Source organism: Leucoraja erinacea, chromosome 2 (assembly GCF_028641065.1).
Source record: "Leucoraja erinacea ecotype New England chromosome 2, Leri_hhj_1, whole genome shotgun sequence".
Taxonomy (NCBI): Eukaryota; Metazoa; Chordata; class Chondrichthyes; order Rajiformes; family Rajidae; genus Leucoraja; species Leucoraja erinaceus.
This window is the reverse complement of record NC_073378.1, coordinates 54738753-54755789: the sequence shown is the minus strand read 5'-3', so window position 1 is coordinate 54755789 and position 17037 is coordinate 54738753. Positions and strand designations below refer to the sequence as shown.

General features: G+C 40.2%; 1 protein-coding gene across 2 annotated transcripts in view; it reads right to left on the bottom strand.

Annotated features, from left to right (window-relative positions):
- LOC129710200 (contactin-associated protein-like 2) overlaps nt 1–17037 on the bottom strand; it is a 1639166-nt gene that overhangs the window by 778477 nt on the left and 843652 nt on the right. For both annotated transcript variants that reach the window (XM_055657015.1, XM_055657024.1), the window contains exon 9: nt 9783–9932. In XM_055657015.1, coding sequence (XP_055512990.1) covers nt 9783–9932 — 150 coding nt within the window. The remainder of the gene's footprint in view (nt 1–9782; nt 9933–17037) is intronic.

The following is a 17037-nucleotide window of genomic DNA, read 5'->3' as shown; positions in this document are numbered from 1 at the left end:
AGAATTGTTTACACAAGTGTGCGTTACACAAGTCGCCTATTACGTAATCCAGAGAGAGCTTGGACAAAGAACATGTTTATGATTTTGCTGCTTGCATTGCAAGTGAATCCTAAAACATACTTCATCTAAGTAGTTATCAATATAAAATTAAAGCAATTTTGGAGTTTTATAGTAGGGAAAGGTGGATAATTTGATAATCCTTCAGCCTTCAGATGATTGATAATGGACAGGATCTATGCCTTTCCATTTGATAAATCTCTCAGATTCCAGGACAGCAAAGGATTTGAGAGGAACACTGTAAATTCCTTTTTAATATTTCAGCAGATTATTACAGCATCATGACACATTTAATACCCAATATGTTTACCATCATTGTCAAACATTCCAGTGTCAATTTCAGGGAGGAATTCACAAGCAGAGAATTAAATTAAAATGCAGTCATAAAACAAAGTAATACAAAGTCAAACACAGTGCACTGTTATCATGATGGCAGTTAGTTAAACAAAGTCGAGATCATAGAGATGCAAGGAACTGCAGATGCTGGTTTATAAGAAAGACACTGGAGAATGCTGGAGTAATTCAGCAGGTCAGGCAGCATCTCCGAAGAACATTGATAGGGGACTTTTTAGGTTGGGTGCAGGGTGGTTAACTGGAAGAGAGAAGGTGCAGGACAGTCTGGCAGGTAATAGATAAGGAGAACAAGTGAGGGGAGTGTTTGATAGGCTGATGGTGGACAAAGGGCAGAGATGAAGAGTCAGAAGTAGTGAGACAAAAAGATTGAAAAGTTGAGAATTGTGAAGCTAGAGGAAGGAATGATAAGTGGACTGGGATGGGGAGGGGGATGGGGAGGGGACAAGTAGGCGTGAGTCGAGGTGGGGCAACAGGGTAGAGAGGGGGGAGGGGGCATGGAGTGTTGGGGTTTGGGGAGAGAGAGGGAGGTTTTGTAGTCACCTAAAAATGAAGAATTCAATGTTCACTGTAATTTTGAATGTAAAAATCATATTGTTTTTTTTCCCCTCTTTTCAGTGAAACACAATGATAACCTCATCCAAGGGGAAGGAAAATCAAAACATTGGAAATGAATGCCTCTCGAGATTTGTCGACTCTTTGCCTGAGTGTTCGTAATTCTCTCAAGATTAAACCACTGGGCTTCACGCTTCATCTAGTTCCCCATTCGAGTGGTTATTCAACATTAAATTGAAACAATCAGCATTGCTAAACTATTCAAACACTGTAAACCTGTTTTTATCCTCATCAGACAATCACACACAAATCATTTTAAGGTGTATTCATTTGATAACTTTGATTGACAATTTTTCTTTTTTTTTAAATCAAGAAACACTGTGACCAATTACAGTTGCTGTATTGCTGCCTCAACTGAGAATATAGATAAAAAAAGCTTTTGTCTTTTGAAACTCCCAACACAATAAGCTCTTAGTTAAGGAGAACATTTCACAGCTTGGGAATGTGCAAATCAATCATAGGTCTGTGTGAAAATATTTTATCTGTGCTGTATGCCAGAAGTTATCCACAAAAGACAATTAGATGAAGCATCAGAGTATGAACGTGGCTAACAGCATGATTTTTCACAGTCCCTGTGTCAGTAGCATGGTCATTAGACGTGAAGTCAGTGTAACTTGCAGGATTAGAATAATAGAGAACTTCTGGTGTCATAAGTTTGTCCCAAACCATATGATGAGATGGATAATTGGCAATATGGAACCCAGAGTGTCCCTCTCGTTCCATGGAAGCCCCATTGAAGCAATTGTGGCAGAGGCCCAACATGGGTGAACACTCTGTTTCCTTGCTATATCTTTCAGTCACAGCTCTAGACACCCGGGTTCGATTCTGACCTCGGGTGCTGTCTGTGTTGAGTTTGCATGTTCTCCCTGTGATCACAAGAGTTTCCTCTGGGTGCTCTGGTTTCCTCGCATGTCGCACAGATGTGCAGGCATGTAGGTTAATTGGCCTCTGTAAAATTGCCCCGCACATGTAGGAAGTGAATGAGAAAGTGGGATAACACAGAACTGGCTTGAACAAGTGATCGACGGTTGGCATGGACTTGATGGGTGAACACTCTGTTTCCTTGCTATATCTTTCAGTCAATCTATCTGCCCTGACTGCTTTGACTGTAAGCCACCGTGTCGCCCGTTGATCAAGGCATTGCGTTTGACACAGACATTGTGCGCTGAAAAGAATCACGGCATTAGTGATCAACATCACGAGTCAGCCTTGAACCTCGAACCTCGATCATTTGGACCACATCCACGGTGTGGAGACCTTTAGATCTTCCTGCAACAAGCGTTCTTGGCGACTATTAAGAATATCAAAAGGCAGCTACCTCTGATTTACAAGGAGTTGATTTATGATTTGAATATCCCGATGGCCCCTTTCTGTAATGCTACATAATTCTAAAGACTACAAGGAAGTTTCTGAAAACACAGGACTGAAAATTTGCTGCTTCGGCATAAAAATATGGCAGTGCACTGCAGATTATATGATGTATCCTGTGGCTTACTGAGGCACTAAGCTTCAGTGATGGGGTGACTTTGAAAAAGTGACAGCGTTTGCATATATACCCAAAGTCTTCCATTGGCGAATGTCTTTAATCATTAACTCATCATTTGACTCCACATAATCCCGTGTCACTTTGAGATACACAGATACTGAGCAAATAGAGTAGTTCACAATTTGTTCTCCAATTGACTTACTCCTTAGGGTATTGGGCTTGTCAAGTGACTGTAGTGTCATTAGTCAGGGGTGTCTGCAGGTTAAAGGTTTAAATTGAGGCAAGGCCAACTTTAATGGTATTTGGCAGGATATTGCAATACTTGATTGGAATACATTGCGTGTAGGCAAAAAGATGTCTGGAAAGTGGGATACTTTTACAAGTGATATTGAGAATTCAAGTTATGCATGTTCCTAGCTAGGTCAGGTTGGAGGGAGTTCCCACCACCACGGGTACCATGTAATCCCGTGCTACCTGCTCCATGGTCGGATAGTCGGTGACTAAACCGTCTCCCCCACCTGGTGTGCCAGGTGAGGAGGAGGCTGTGGATCCCCAGCAGGACCACAAACACGACCTGTCAAAGGGCGGATGAGCTGCCAGCGAGTCAACGGCCATCACACTTTAGTAAAAGTTGCGATCACTGTCGTACATAGCATTGTAAGGCACCATGCCCATTGATGTTTTCAACGATGAAGATGATGATGATGATGATGATGATTATTCCTATTTGCTATGTTGCTATGTCGTACACCTTTTCTCTTATTTTTATTCCATCCCTAACTTCCCTTGTCAGCCACGGTTGCCTCTTGCTCCCCTTGCAATATTTCTTCCTCTTTGGAATGAAATGATCCTGCATCTTATGGATTATGCCCAGAAATTCCTGCCATTGCTGTTCCACTATCATTCCTGCTGGCTCCTTTTCCAGTTGACCTTGGCCAGCTCCTCTCTCATGCTTTCCTAGTCCCCTTTGTTCAACTGCAACACTGACACTTCTGATTTAAACTTCTCCCTCTCAAATTGCATATTAAAACATATCATATTATGGTCACTACCTCCTAGTGGTTGCTTTACCTTGAGTTCCCTTATAAATCTGGTTCATTAAACAACATTAAGTTCAGAATTGCCTCTCTGGTAGGCTCCAGTACAAGCTGCTCTAAGAATCTATCTTGGAGACATTCTACAAACTCCCTTTCTTGGGGTCCAGAACCAATCTGAATTTCACAGTCAACCTGCATATTGAAATCTCCCATAGCCACAGTGGCATTACCTTTGTTACATACCAATTTTAACTCCTGCTGCAACTTGCACTGAAAATCCAGGCTACTGTTTGGGGGCCTGAAGATAACTCCCATTAGTGTCTTCTTACCTTTACAATTCCACAATTCTATCCACAGCGACTCTACATCTTCAGTCCCTATGTCACCCATCGTAAGAGACTGAATTTCATCCCTCAACAACAGAGCTACCCCACCTCCTCTACCCACCAGACTGTTCTTTCCATGGGGCGTATAACCCTGAATATTCAGTTCCTAGTCCTGATCCTCCTGCAGACATGTCTGTGAAATCCCCAATCTCTAACTGAGCCTCAAGCTCATCCACTTTACTTCTTATACTTTGTGCGTTCATATATAATACGTTTAAACCATTACTCACCTTTCACATCAATTTCTATTTCACTTGGCCATACTCTCCTATCCCTTCATGAGCTTTCTGCCCCGTTAAAATCTGGTGTCCTACTTAACTTTTCCTATACTCTCTTTCCCTTTAACTCCATCCTTCTATTTCCAATGTGTTTCCTCCTCCCCACTATTTAGTTTAAAGCTTTGTTTTGCATGCTCCCCAATCAATTCAATAATATTATACATGGATAAAATGAAGCCAAACTCAAGCACAGCAGGGAGAGCAAAAATGAAGAGTGCAGAATATAGTTCTCAGCATTGTAACGCCACAGTTCAGACACAATGTCCAAAATCCGCAATGGGGTAGAAGTTAATTGGACACTACCCTGAATTATGAAAGGACAGTTCAGAGGATAGATAACAGAGGGGAAAAGCTGTTTCTGAGTCTGAGTGCTTTCATGCTTTGCAGATAGTTGTAATCGTAAGGCAGAAGAAAAGAGCTTATTAAGAAAGTACAATTGAGCAAACATATAATTTCAATCCTTGCGGTCAGACCTGGTGCACAAACGCTGCTTAGAATGCGTTCATCATTGTGTAATTAATGTTTTCACTCACTACCCTCTAAATTCCTCTTAAAATTGGTGATTTTATGTCTCACTGGTCAGGCTATTCTAAAAATTCAGCCATCCACATGTAATTGTTGCAGCTAATCCATCTATTCACCTTCGCTCTTCCAGGATCCATCCAACACCCTCTTTTGTTGTTATTGCAGCTGTGGTAAACAAGTTTGCACAGTATTCCCAGGAACTTGATTATTTCAGTAACAACCCCTCTCAGCCTCCTTTGTGTTAAATCATCCAATGTAGTCTCTCAATGCAGCTGTTTTCTCTTCCAGCTATCAGATGCGTAATCTTTCACAATCCCAGCACAATACGGTATTCCTTGTAATATTCCACCACTATGGAGTCAGAACTGCACACAACAGCCCCGGAAACAATGGGCCCATCTTTGTAATGCTAAATATCTTAGCCTGTGATTTCTTCTCTGTTACATTTTCTGGCATTGCCCATATAAAAGGAATATACACATGATCAAAATGCACAAACAAATGCCCGAGGAAGAGGGTTAGATTCATTGAAGCAATCACTCACAAATTTACAGGCCTTGGATCAAAAAGTTCTAGATGCTATGAAAATATCTGAGCATGCATGCCACCGTTGACAGAAAAATACAAGGCATCATAGGATCTGAAAGCATCAAATGTTCTGCTATTAAGAGTGGAATTTAACTTTCAGCTATGTGTTCATCCTCACAACATTTTCTCCTCAGCCAAAGGATAGCTGTGCACGGTTTAAAAATAACCCTGAACATTGAGACAAACCGGCCATTATACATTTACAACATTCAGCAAATTATTCGGTCATTCCATGGCAACTTCTGTTAATGTCCTTCACAGATCAAAGTCCACCCATGGACTACACAACAACCTCTGGCAAACACATACTACAAACAAAACTAAACAAAAATTGCCTAGAAATTAATCACAACCTCAAAAAATGCATCAGGTTCATGGAAAGCGGTGAGGCTTTGTTTGATGCATGCTGCAGGATAATTCAAAAGCACACCGTGTCAAAGGCACTGGGTATCGATGAGCAGCCTTGCACCCTGAAGGCTTTCCTCTGACTGTGAGCAAAGGTGCAGGGAGAAGCTGACCAGGGGTGGAGGCCCAGACCATCACACTAACCAGCCTCCCTTCCATCGACTCCATCAACACCTCACTCTGCCTCAGTAAGGCTGCTAGCATAATCAAGGACTAATCACACCCTGGTCATTCCCTTCTTCTGCTCTCTACCATCAGCCAGAAGCTCGAAAACACATACCTCCAGATTCAGGGATTGTTTCTGCCCAGCTGTTATCAGGCAACTGTGCAGTCCTCGCAACAGCCAGAGTGCGGCCTTGACCTCCCATCTAACGCACTGGAGACCTTTTAACTTTCTTTAGTCCGTCTTTATTGGACTTTAACATTGTACAGGTCCACCACCGATGTTCCAGCATCTGGTGGTCCAGCACCTCCTTTAATCCGGAAATGATCATGAGAATGCATGATTATGAGAATGCATGAACCCCTCCAGAAGTCCCCCTGGGTAGGGTGAGACGGCCGATCTCGATTTCATCAAGATTTCCGCGGCCAATTGGTGGGTCGTATCTGCGCCCTGCGCCCGGGGTTCTGGAACTCCGGCCCAGCTGGAGCCTGTAGATCCATTCCCATAGCCGGCTTCTGAGGTCGACTTTTCGGGTCAGTATATCAGCCCCTCGGCGGCCTAGGCGGACCAATCTGGTACCATTCGACTCCTCTCGGGGGCCGTGACCTTGGTTGGTCCAGCATAACAGATAACCAGAAAGGCTCTGGAACTTAAGGGCCTGTCCCACTTGGGCGTCATATGCGCGTCATTTATGACACATCATTTACACGTCACAATGCACGACGCGCGCATGGCGTGCATTGCGCGTGCATTGCACGTGGTGGCGTAGGCAGTGACGCGCGGTCGCATGTGGCACCCCAGGAATTTGGGATTCACAAAATCTTTGCACGCCACCTGCGTGATGCGCAAATGACGCCCAAGTAAGACAGGCCCTTAAGGGCCAGAAAATCAGTGCTGGACCTGTATCTTTGCACTAATTGTTGTACGCTATAAAACAACAGTCCAATCTACCTCACATACCAGCCTCTCCCCCTTCCCCTCTCCACTCCATCTACACGCCATGCTACCTCAGGAAAGGAGGCATCAAGGACCATTTACATTCCATTAATTCCCTCTTACGCTTCTTCATCAGGCAGAAAATTTAAAAAACTTGAAAGCACCTACCAGCCGACTCAATCAGCTGTTATCAGACTACTGAATGAAACTTTCTTAAACAAAGTGTGCAGTCTCGATCTCCGAAGCTACCTCAGTCTCGATCTCCGAAGCGACCTCATTGTATTTCATCTGCACTTTCTCTGTTACTGTCATGCTAAAATGCTAAAACACTTTATTCGGTACTCTGGTATTTTTCTCTTTGCCTTCCCGATTGTAATTTTATGCATGTCGTGAGTGTACGAAAGTGTATAGTTTGATTGACTGTAGAGTACACAAATAAAGTTTTTCCCTATACAGTATCTTGCTACGTGACAATAATACAAATATGAATAACAAAGTTTTCAATATGACTTCTTGACACTTCTCCTTGAGGCTCTGTCCGATGTGGGCAAACATATCACACATAATTTTTACCACTCTACCTACTTGTGGTACTACCTTCAATGAGCTATGGACTTGGATCCCAGGATTCTTTTGTGAAACAGTGCTCATAAGGATCCAGCCATTAACTGTATATGTAGGTACATGTGAGAATGAAGTACCATTAAGAATTTGACCTTTCAAAGTACAACACTTCACACTTGTCAGGATTAAACTTTGTCTGCCATTTCTCCACCCATATCAGTAACCGCTCTCTATCCTGCTGTATCCTTTGACAATTGCAAACCTTGCAAACGGCTATTCCTTGAAATTCCATTTCAAGCAGGGTGCAAGGCCACCAAATTCAAATGCAGTTTCCTACCATTTCAAACAGGGTGCAAGGCCACCAAATTCAAGTGCAGTTTCCAACCACTTCAAGCAGGGTGTAAGGCTAACAAATTCAAGTGCAGTTTCATACCACTTCAAGCAGGGTGCAAGGCCAACAAATTCAAGTGCAGTTTCATACCACTTCAAGCAGGGTGCAAGGCCACCTAATTCAAGTGCTGTTTCATACCACTTCAAGCAGGGTGCAAGGCCACCAAATTCAAGTGCAGTTTCATACCACTTCAAGCAGGGTGCAAGGCCACTAAATTCTCGTGCAGTTTCATACCACTTCAAGCAGGGCGCAAGGCCACCAAATTCAAGTGCAGTTTCATACCATTTCATGCAGGGTGCAAGGCCACCAAATTCAAATGCAGTTCCATACCATTTCATGCATTGTGAAACCACCATAAAACCACCATAAAACCACACAAAACACCACACAAATATCACACTCACAGTTCAGTAGACATTCAGTGTGTTCAGTTGATTCACAGAGTCATGATCTCTCCCTCCCCATCTTGGAGAGACTGAGCCACACCCATATTTCCGGCGTTTATAATCTCTCCCCCCTCCCACCGGAAGGGGTGTAACTTTCATGGCGTAATTGACAGGAGAGAGATTCTCAACATTTTTTTAAACACTAATAACACTTTTATTTTTCATTAATGGGAAGAATCTTCTGCACCTATTGAGTGGAGGGGGACTGAGTAAGATGGCCAAAAATCACAGCCATTAGTGGTAGTGTTTTATCTAAAATCAATATACAGTGCAAACAGGAAGTTGTCAAGTTTAGACTTTTAATCATTTGTTATTTCAAACCAACCACCACCAGCCATTTGCTGTGCTTTATTTCAAACCAACCACCACCAGCCATTTGCTGTGCTTTTTCAAACCAACCACATTTTCAAACCACATTAAGGGCACTCAAGGTCAGTAAAACCACACTCACAGTTTAGTAAACATGTGTTCAGTGTTATTCACAGCTCAGACTGAGAGAAGTGACCCTCTCGGTCCCCCATCTTGCAGAGACTGACTGAGGCACTGAACACTTCTGGGTTTTATAGCCCCTCTGGAAGGGGCGTGGCCTTCAGGTGAGGGAATCTCAACATTATATAAACTAATAACTCTTTTATATTTAATCAATGGGAAAAATCCTCTTGTCCTGTGCAGCAGAGGGGGACTCTGAATAAGATGGCCCAAAATCACAACCGTAAGTGGCAAGTTTTTTTCTAAAATCAATATACAGAACAACAGGAAGAGGTCAAGATCAGACTTTTAGTAATATAGATAGATGAAACAACAAAAGTCCCAGCACTAAATCGTGCAGAGCACAACTAGTCACAGACCTCCAGCCAGATCGACACCCTTCCACTACTCCCCTCTGTCTTCTATGGGTAAGCCAGTTCTAAATTGAAACTACCAAATCATCAAGGAACCCGTGTACATTACTCTTATTTAAGGGACATTGGCAAATGCCTCACTGTCCATGTCAACATCATCCACTGCCCTATCCTTAGCAATCACCTTCATCGCCCCCTAAAAAACTCAATCAAGATTAACTTGCACAATAAACATTCAACACAAATAGAATTTAACCTGTTCCAAAGTTCCACAAAACTTTATCTTATTCTCGCCTTGAAACACAGCGGTGAACTTCACTGAGTGAAAAAAAAATCAGACCTCTGATTGGGATATTGGATGTGATCAGGAATTTACAATATGGATAATTGAAAGCAAGCACAGCATTGTACACCTCTGCCGTTTAGCACTTTCCAGTCTATCTTGGGCTATAAATAGGCCACTATCTCTTGAATGAAAATTTCAAACGAATTATTTGTTAAAGATTTCAAATTACTTTTATTCAATAAATTATATTCTGTCATGCTTATTAATTCTGCTACTCGTTTTAAAATGATCAAAGGTTACCTACTTGAAATGTTTTTCACTCAACAGATAAGCCTTATGTGCAGGATATGCCAACATTTTTAGTTTTTAATTTCAAACAATCAATATGTTCAAGAAGTTCACAGAATATTCATTTGTTTATGGTACCTCCAAAATAATATTGATCTCCAGTCTTGACTTGCATTGGACTGTTTGTTCGAACAGCAGAAGCGTCATCACCATCAATACTGAGAATGGCAAAATTTTCTTTAGCAAGAAATCGGACTGTGTGCCATTGACCATCATTGAGCCCAAAACCTGAAATGAGATAAAGGGAAAAAAATCATCAACAACATGTTTTTGCCAGTTCAATGCTACTGGAAGATGTAAGCAATTTAAAATATAGAATAATCCAACCCTTAATGTGCAGACATTTGCTTTGCGTCCCTGGAAATTCAAGCACAAATTAGAACAAGTCTCTCTCACAAAACTGGTGAAAAATTTTGAAAGCCAGCTAAGCTGTGCCAACTTAATCAGCAAAGCTATCAGATATTCTGCAATGTTTTTGACATTCAAAAACATTTGAAAACAAATCTGAAACTGTTAAAAGCTAGCTATTAAAATATTTAAGTAATTACCAAACAAAACATTTCAGTACACTTCAACACTTGAATCAACTAAAAATTTTAAATTGTTAATGAGCAAAACAGCATGTACTTGCTTGAACAACTGTGGGTTGAGTAGGGAAAACTAACTTGGATTATTGAAGAAAAAATGGGTTTAAACAATGTGGAAGACATTTTTGCTGCTGCACAGTGAAGACTAGTGAGGAAGAAGCAGTTAATGTGGAGCATATATAGACTTCCAACTGGTGTTTGGCAAAGAACCACGTAATAGGTTTATCTTAAAGATTGGAACAAAAGGGGCTACAGATGGCTGAATAGAAATGACTATGACATGGAACAAAGTGCCGAAAAGAATGTGAAGTTGGCCAATAGTGCCCACAGGAAATATCATGCACATAGGATCACTGTTTTCTAATAATATATATCGATGACCTAGATATGCATGCACAGACCATAATTTCTGAATTTGCAGATGGTATAAAACTGGAAATCAGAGTGAATTGTAAGGTGGATACCAATGGACTCTAAGATGTGTGTGTGTGTGTGTGGGGGGGGGGGGGGGGGGGGATAAGCAGATATATGGCAGTTGAAATTTAATGAAGAAAACATTTTGGTCGGAAGAGTAAGGAGAATTGGAGGGCACAAATATGAAAGTGAACAGGAACCCATATAATTGGATGGATATATGCACAAATTATTTAAAAAAATAGGAGAGCAGGTTGAGAAAATGAAAAAGTATATGGAACTCAAAGCTTTATAAATTGAGCCTTGAAAGAAAGAACAAGGCCCTTGTGCCTAAGGGGATCAGGGGGTATGGAGAGAAGGCAGGTACGGGATACTGAGTGGATGATCAGCCATGATCATATTGAATGGCGGTGCAGGCTCGAAGGGCCGAATGGCCTACTCCTGCACCTAATTTCTATGTTTCTATGTTTCTATGTAACAAGGAACTCATGGTAAACCGTTATTGCACAACTGGAATAAAGAGCAAAAAAACAAAATGCTGGAGAAACTCAGCAGGCCAGGTAGCATTTTTGGAGGGAAATGGACAGGCAATGTTTTGAGTCATGACCCAGAGAGCTCATTTGAAGCATACTTTGAGGTTTCACACTGAAGTGGGAAAAATGGAGACACAAGAGTGAAATAATGAGCCCAGTTCTGGACATCACATTTTAGGAGAGGTATAAAATCCTTATAGATGATATAGAAAAGATTTGTTGAAATGATAAGAAGGACACAGAACCTAGATGAGTCATCCTTGCAACAGAGGAGAATGAGAGAGAATCTGGCCAGGCTAGATAAAAATCACAAAGTTGTCAGACACATGAGACAGAGAAAAATTGTGCCCAAGCATCAAGAACCAAATGATATAGAAAGAGAGTAACAGACAGCAAACAGATGAGATACGAAGAAAATGTATTTAAGGAGCAGTAAGTAGTTGGCATTTAAAGTATACTTTTGGACGACAGTAAGATAATTCTACTCTGGGGTTCAAGACAGAACTGTAGAAGTCCTTGAAAGGAAACAAATTACAAAACTATAGGGAGAGTGTTGGTGAAAAGGACTGACTGGATTGCTCATACATAGAATCAGCATGCCATTGATTTGCCTAATGGTCTATTTCTATGCTATAACATTTCTATAATTCCTGCATCCATCATTGCTTTCAGTAGTACATTCCAGATACAGACAACTCACTAAAGAAAGTCTGATTGGTAAAATGTTGCTGAAAAACTGCTGGGAAATGATCTTTGACATAATCTATTACATCATATAAACAATGAATCAGTGTTTTTTTTCCCTTTCTAGACACTTGCAACTTGATACATTACCAGGAAAGATAAAAGCCATAATTCTGCACTGCTGATTTGTAAATGTGGCTCTTTGACAGAGTAAATGTCAGTGTCACCCAAGATCTGGTGAATGTAACTTCAAAAAGCATTGACGCTTTTGGATAGAGTATAAACTGACACTATCCGTGAAAAACTGTCACTATTTCAAAACTGTCACTTAGATTTTCAAAGACATTTATGTCACGTTATTTAAAATATTTAGATATATTCTCAAGATGTTTCCAGATTTATTAGAGGGGTATTTTGGTCAGATATCATATCAGTGCTTATGTTCTCTTTTGTGAAAAATGATTCTGCCTCGAAAAAGGTGATAGTTTTTTAGTCTACATTTGCTGCAAATCAGATGTAATGCAGAAGCGAGCATGCTGCATTACCATTGTAATTCTTAAATCAATTAACCAAACAATATCTCATTATGTTTGGAAAGGATTATTGACTAATTGGTCAAACTTTAATTTAAAGCAGGCATATTCCTGATTTACTTTTTTCAGAACTTTTCTAAATAATCTGAATTTGACCAGTAACAAATTTTAATATTCTTCCAAAAAACAATGCACAACATTTGTACAGGTTTCTAATATAGAAACCCTATTTAATAATAATTGAAGAAATTTGAAAACGAAAATGAAGTACAATGCAAATTTGACTACAAATAATACAATGCAAGTTGAAAATATGTGCTGCAATATATGTAAAGTCAATGTTTTCCATAACAATTTAGAGAGGCAGAATGAATCACCAATATAACCATGGAAATAATTACTGGCTCTTTTTGTTAAAGTGAATGAGGATTTAAATTAACTTGGGGATAAATCTCTATATTTCTGAAACCCTCTAGAAATGGCTCACTAATTACAACAAATAGTTTCACAATGGGAAAATTAACCAACCATAACATTTTCAACCACATTAAAAAAAAAGCGGCATAACAAAAAAAATCTCTTGGCAGATGTTCATTATATTTGGAACAAAATCTCATGCTAATCTTTAAGGAACAAAAAGATAGTTCCTGAAACTTGAAAGTATGATCATTTATCCAAGCTCCAACTTCAATCACAGTTCAGTAGTACATTAATTTAGTAATTAATTGTAAACGCCAAGCACTCCAAACCAATAGCTCCGCTAAAGTGAAATCATTGTTCAAAATAATTAGTTCACTAAATTGAATTAGTCTTTGCAATTCAGGTGCAAACAATAATTTTCTGGAAGGAATTTACGTCACCATTCATAAATTATTCAGGTAACCTCTGATATCTGATTATTGTAAACCTCAAATAAATTATGCAGGAGCACCAATAAAAATAAAAATCATACAGAAGCAACAAAAATGCTAATTTTCATTTCTATCTTCAATTCAGAAACAAACAATGTGTGAATAATTATTGCCACATGAGATTAAGTTGTGCAACCTTGCACAGCTCGGAAGTTGCTTGATCTCACAAGGGAGTTCTTCTCAACTCGGCTAAACCTTGTCACAATTGCTTGTCATAATACTCCTTATGGGTTGCTGCAAATGCTGCCGTGGTAAAAAAAAACATGTCTGAGCTATTTCTTAGGACCCATTGCAGCTCAGATGAATCCTTGGCACTTGTATATTCCTTGCTGCAATCAGCCTTAGTTTCCATGTAAAAATAGCAATAGATAATGGACATTGTTGAATATATCACTCTATACATTATTAGACATGTTCGAACAAATAATTGAAATTTTTTTTTTTTAATCCAAAGTTAGCTCGAGTACATTTTATTCCTAAAACTGATAGTATTTCTTTGTGTACTTCTCTCTTTGTGTGAAAGAAACCAGCTAGGTATCCCATTACAAAGAATCCAACACAGGGAACTGCTTTGCATTGAATTTTTACTTCTGAGACCTGACTTCATATTCTATCCAAAACTTGGGGGTATTGTCCTGCTTCAGACTTTCTCTCATTCTCTTTGTCATAAAGAAACTGGAGCAAATTAACCTGTCAGTTCAGATGTGGCTCTGAACAGAATGAATCTCCAAGAACGAACCTGTCCGTGACTGAAGTAATAATTGGAGCAAAATTTGTAGCCTTTCATTGTTAATCCCCAAGGGCGGCCGATGAGAAATGAAGGAACTGAACTGCTAAGTAGGGAGTCATCACCATGTTTCGGTAAATTGATGGTGGATTTATTTGTTTTGTGCCACCAAATTCTGCATACATTTTTTGGGATAATCTAGGTAAATGGTTAAAGAGAGCAAAATAATGTTTATGCTTTGAAGTAATGCTGCATTTCACATCAATGGAGTCACCTGATTTAAAAAGTGGAACACTACCATTAATCAATTTGAGAGCAAAATCCACCAGAATTTAATTTAAATTAGTTGAAAAGATGAATGTAATACTTTGCTGTCTACATTTACCATAGTTATACAGTAAATAAAAGGACAGTGGTATCATGTGGCATGCAGTGTGCTTGTATATCAGATTTCATTCATTAGAACAGCTGCTAGAAGCTGATACTGAGATGAATCCTTCAGGATCGCAGGTCATACAAAGAATTTCAATGAACTATGTGAATGAGCAGTCTTAAGAGAATCACTTCCTGCAAACTATCTGTTGCAATCAGTTACACACTAGTAAATATGCTTTACTTTTGAATGCTGAGGATTGGGACCATACTGATTCACAGTAATTACTACAATAGAAAGCAACAATATTGGTTGCTTTGACTTGAATGCATCTCATTGAATTTGAATGAAATGAATAAGAAAATATTTATTGTGACATAATCCTATCTGAAAGGACAATACTTGTTTCGTTGTTATTAAATTACTTTTGTCATCAAATGATTAAGGAATATGGCAGTCAGAGGGAAAAGGATAAGTGAGATCTTTTGAAAGATTTTTCAGTCCTAAGACTTTTTGAAGGATTAAGTCCATCTGATATCTTACCACTTCTCTGTTATATTATGTTGGTTCCGGGTTCTGTCCTGACCTCAGATACTGTCTGTGTGGAATCTGCACATACTCCCAATGACCGCGCGGATTTCCTCCGGGTGCTCCGGTTTCCTCCCACATCGCAAAGATGTGCGGGTTTGTAGGTTAATTGGCTTCTGTAAAGTATGTAGGGAGTGGATGCAAAGGTGGGATGACATAGAACTAGTGTGAATGGGTGATCAATTATCGGCATCGACCCAGTGGGCCAAAGGGCCTGTTTCTATGATGAAACTTTCAATCAATCAATCAATAATCAGATGAGCATTGAGATTGATGAAATGCAGCACTGGCTGTATTCCTTGTTGCTTCACAGACCTATACATTCCCCTCCAAAACTTATCCTCCCTCAGCCTTCTCCACTCCAAAAAAATACTGAGCTTTTCTCATCTCTCTTAGTTGTTCAGATGCTTCATCCCACGCTGCATATGGTGAATCTTCTTTGCATCCTCCTCAGCACAATCATGTTCTCGTTTGAGGGAATCTGCCAGAACTGTCAATAATATTCCAGCTGCGACCCAACATGTTTTACAAAGATGCAACTTAACTTCCATGTTCTTACACTCAATGTCCCAGCCAATGAAGGCAAGTATCCTGGATGCCTTCTTTGCTGCCTCATCTACAGTGGCTTGCAAAAGTATTCATACCCCTTAAACATTTCCACATTTTGTCACGTTATAACCACAAACATGAATGTATTTTATTGGGATTTTATGTGATAGACCAACACAAAGTGGTGCATAATTGTGAAGTGGAAGGAAAATGATACATGGTTTTCAAATTTCTTTACAAATAAAAAAACTGAAAAGTGTGGCGTGCAAAAGTATTCAGCCCCCCTGAGTCAATACTTGGTAGAACCACCTTTCGCTGCAATTACAGCTGCAAGTCTTTTGGGGTATGTCTCTACCAGCTTTGCACATCTAGAGACTGATATTTTTGCCCATTCTTCTTTGCAAAATAACTCAAGCTCAGTCAGACTGGATGAAAAGCGTCTATGAACAGCAATTTTCAAGTCTTGCCAGAGATTCTCAATTGGATTTAGGTCTGGACTTTGACTGGGCCATTCTAACACATGAATATGCTTTGATCTAAACCATTCCATTGTAGTTCTGGCTGTATGTTTAGGGTCGTTGTCCTGTTGGAAGGTGAACCTCCGCCCCAGTCTCAAGTCTTTTGCAGACTATAACAGGTTTTCTTCCAAGATTGCCCTGTATTTGGCTCCATCCATCTTCCCATCAACTCTGACCAGCTTCCCTGTCCCTGCTGAAGAAAAGCATACCTACAGCATGATGCTGCTACCACCATGTTTCACAGTGGGGATGGTGTGTTCAGGGTGATGTGCAGTGTTAGTTTTCCGCCACACATAGCGCTTTGCATTTAGGCCAAAAACTTCAATTTTGGTCTCATCTGACCAGAGCACCTTCCTCCACATGTTTGCTGTGTCCCCCACATGGCTTGTGGCAAACTGCAAACGGGACTTCTTATGGCTTTTTTTCAACAATGGCTTTCTTCTTGCCACTCTTCCATAAAGGCCCGATTTGTGGAGTGCACGACTAATATTTGTCCTGGGGACATATTCTCCCACCTGAGCTGTGGATCTCTGCAGCTCCTTCAGAGTTACCATGGGCCTCTTGGCTGCTTCTCAGATCAATGCTCTCCTTGCCCGGCCTGTCAGTTTAGGTACCATGTCTTGGTAGGTTTGCAGTTGTGCCATACACTTTCCATTTTCGGATGATGGATTGAACAGTGCTCCGTGAGATGTTCAAAGCTTGGGATAGTTTTTTATAACCTAACCCTGCTTTAAACTTCTCCACGACTTTATCCCTGACCTGTCTGATGTGTGTCCCTTGGGCTTCATGATGCTGTTTGTTCACTAATGTTCTCTAACAAACCTCTGATGCCTTCACAGAACAGCTGTATTTATACTGAGATTAGTTACACACAGGTGGACTCTATTCACTAATTAGGTGACTTCTGAAGGCAATT